Source organism: Phytophthora parasitica (assembly GCF_000247585.1).
Source record: "Phytophthora parasitica INRA-310 unplaced genomic scaffold supercont2.46, whole genome shotgun sequence".
NCBI classification, from domain to species: Eukaryota; Oomycota; class Peronosporomycetes; order Peronosporales; family Peronosporaceae; genus Phytophthora; species Phytophthora nicotianae.
The window spans coordinates 322,338-324,741 of NW_008649032.1; the positions used below are offsets into that span (position 1 = coordinate 322,338).

At 49.1% G+C, this 2,404-nt stretch overlaps 3 protein-coding genes across 3 annotated transcripts; all 3 read left to right on the plus strand.

Moving 5' to 3' along the window:
- The first annotated feature begins 30 nt into the window (after window positions 1-30).
- PPTG_15293 (hypothetical protein) lies at window positions 31-603 on the plus strand. The gene has a single exon (XM_008912345.1). The coding sequence runs from the start codon at window positions 250-252 to the stop codon at window positions 550-552; it is 303 nt and encodes a 100-aa protein (XP_008910593.1). The 5' UTR covers window positions 31-249; the 3' UTR covers window positions 553-603.
- A 180-nt stretch (window positions 604-783) lies between these two features.
- Window positions 784-1,293, plus strand: PPTG_15294 (hypothetical protein; the record flags this gene model as incomplete). The annotated part of the gene is made up of 1 exon (XM_008912346.1): window positions 784-1,293. The coding sequence occupies one exon, from the start codon at window positions 784-786 to the stop codon at window positions 1,291-1,293; it is 510 nt and encodes a 169-aa protein (XP_008910594.1).
- A 570-nt stretch (window positions 1,294-1,863) lies between these two features.
- Window positions 1,864-2,380, plus strand: PPTG_15295 (hypothetical protein; the record flags this gene model as incomplete). Its single annotated transcript, XM_008912347.1, has 2 exons — window positions 1,864-2,320; window positions 2,343-2,380. The coding sequence occupies 2 exons, from the start codon at window positions 1,864-1,866 to the stop codon at window positions 2,378-2,380; spliced, it is 495 nt and encodes a 164-aa protein (XP_008910595.1).
- Between the last annotated feature and the right edge of the window lie 24 nt (window positions 2,381-2,404).

Genomic DNA, 2,404 nt, shown 5'->3' on the forward strand with positions numbered 1-2,404 from the left:
CTGAAAAAGTGCTTTTTCAACGGCATCACCGCGTCGCTGCTAGACATCGACCATTTCATCGCTGCAGGAGCTTTAAATCTCACTGGAGCGACCCATTTAAAAGGCCGCCCATTCGGCCACGCTGTCACCTTCATCATCGCAGTGGCAGTGTTGGTTAGTCGGTATTCAAGAAAGTACCAAGCTCGGACGAGACGCTACCGAGTGTGCTTCATCGTCGTGGCCTGGTTGAGTCACCAGCTTCGGGACGGAATGCGGCGTGGCTTGTGGTTTTGGCCATTGGGGTCAACACCTCCGATCAATTATTTCCTGTATTTGTTTATGGAGGAAGCTCTGCCTTTTGTGATGGCAAAATGGTGGAGTAAAGCTCCACCTTTGACGGAGATGGAGAAGCTGGAGCTTGCGTTGCAAAATGTAGATGAAGAATCAGATGAGTCTGATGAAGAGGAGAATGTCAGTGATCAAGAAGGAGCGAGGTTGCTTACAAAGGATTCGAAGGAACGTCCGTCTTCTCCGACAAGTCCACGACGGAAACACAGTGATCTTGTTGTTTAGATTGAGACGTTGGTGCTCGAAATGTGTAACATCATTAAATTCTATATTGGCAATGTCGAATACGTTGTCTTATATTGCTTGGTGTTTCGCTTAATCGCGTTAGTTTCAGCAACATTGAGCTATTAGAAGTCACAGCACGGCGTCGCAGGTAGGTCTGGTTGATGAAACTAGACTGTGCTCTCGCTCTCATTTACTGTTTTGCCGGCTCAAGCAACCACGCCAATGTTCACCATGATCAGGCTTAGTGTCTTACTCGCAGCAGCTGGGATCACACTTAATCATGTCGACGCGGTATTTCTTCGTCAACACGAATCAGTTCGCGACTTGAGCACGTTGGAAACCAGCGAAAGCGGTTCGACTGATGCGTTGGATTCTTTTAGCGACCGCTTCCTGGCCAGTATCGACAGCTCGAGTGGTTTTGGCGACAGTGATGATTCAGGTGAAGGTGTATCAGTGGATCGGCTTTTGGTCCAAGACGTGATCAGCTCAGACTTAACGGATGAAAGTGAAGACGGATCTACATTCCTGGGTAGACCCACCGTGCGGAAGAGTCTCGATTCAAGCGAGGAAGTTGACAATGAATCAAACGACGACGTCACAGCCTCAGAAGACAGCGAAGATGATAGTGAGGACAACGTGGACACTCCTTACCAGCCGGGCACCATCAAACCTGCTCCAATCGACATCTCGGCGTCGGCAAGCCAGGGATTTGACAAGTCTAGCTTGTCCTGGTGGAAATAACACAGAATAACAAAATAGACTTGGAGATGCAATCTAAGAATTATATTTTTCAGACTTCATTTCTTTTCTCAGTTTTCTTTTTCTTCTTCTTCTTTTTTTTTTTTTTTAGTTTTTATGTGGTTCATCCAGACGTAAAATACTGTCCACATCCAAACATAGCACCGTCTAAGATGAGTGAGCGGTGCAGTGCTTAACCATATCACCCGCCGACGTTACCAACCTATGGTGTTCTGCCTTCGGGCAAGAATCCGCAGTTTTTATCTCTATTTGTGGCATGGAATTTTTGCAGCACCGATAGAGACTGATTCCACATTAAAAACTCGGCCAACGTCTCTTTGTACAGCATCTCATTCTCCGTTTCTCAACGTCTCCGAGCAGAAATACACATTCGAGAATACCAATAATAATTTTTGCGATCAAGCAATGACCAGAGCTGTATCGGAACAGAGTGCTCATCCAAGACACCCCAAGCAGAAGTTTTCATACCGACCACTTTCATTTTTTCTACGGCCTGGGAGCATCTCCGACCTACCTTTGAAGTCATCGACATACACGACACTAACAAGGACAATGACCAAGTTGAACGTCATCCTCAGCTTCGCCGCCGTCGCCCTGGCGCTAACCACCTTCAACGATGTCAATGCTGCCAGTCTCCGTAACCCCGACACTACTGAGCGTTTCCTGTCCAGCTACGATGCCAGTACCAGCGACAGTGCCGACGGTGAGCGCTTCTTGTTCGAGATGGAGGGCAGCGAGGGATCGGATGCCGAAGGCAGTGAGAGTTTGGCAGGAGACCGCTTCCTACTCGAGATTGTCGAAGGAAGTGACAGTACTGTCGACGATGAAGGAAGCGACAGCGAGCGTTTCCTGCAGGAGGTCGACAGTAGCGAGAGTGCCGCTGATGATGAAGGCAGCGAGGGCTTTGCCGGTGAGCGGTTCTTGGCTGAAATGGAAGGGAGCGATAGTACTGAGGGTAGCGAGAGTGTCGACGGTAACCGGTTCCTCCTGGAAGTTGACAGCAGTGGGGGTTCTGTCGATGATGAGGGCAGTGACAGCGTCGACGGTGAAAGATTCCTGGAGGAAGTAGCTGGCAGCGAGAGTGCCGACACCG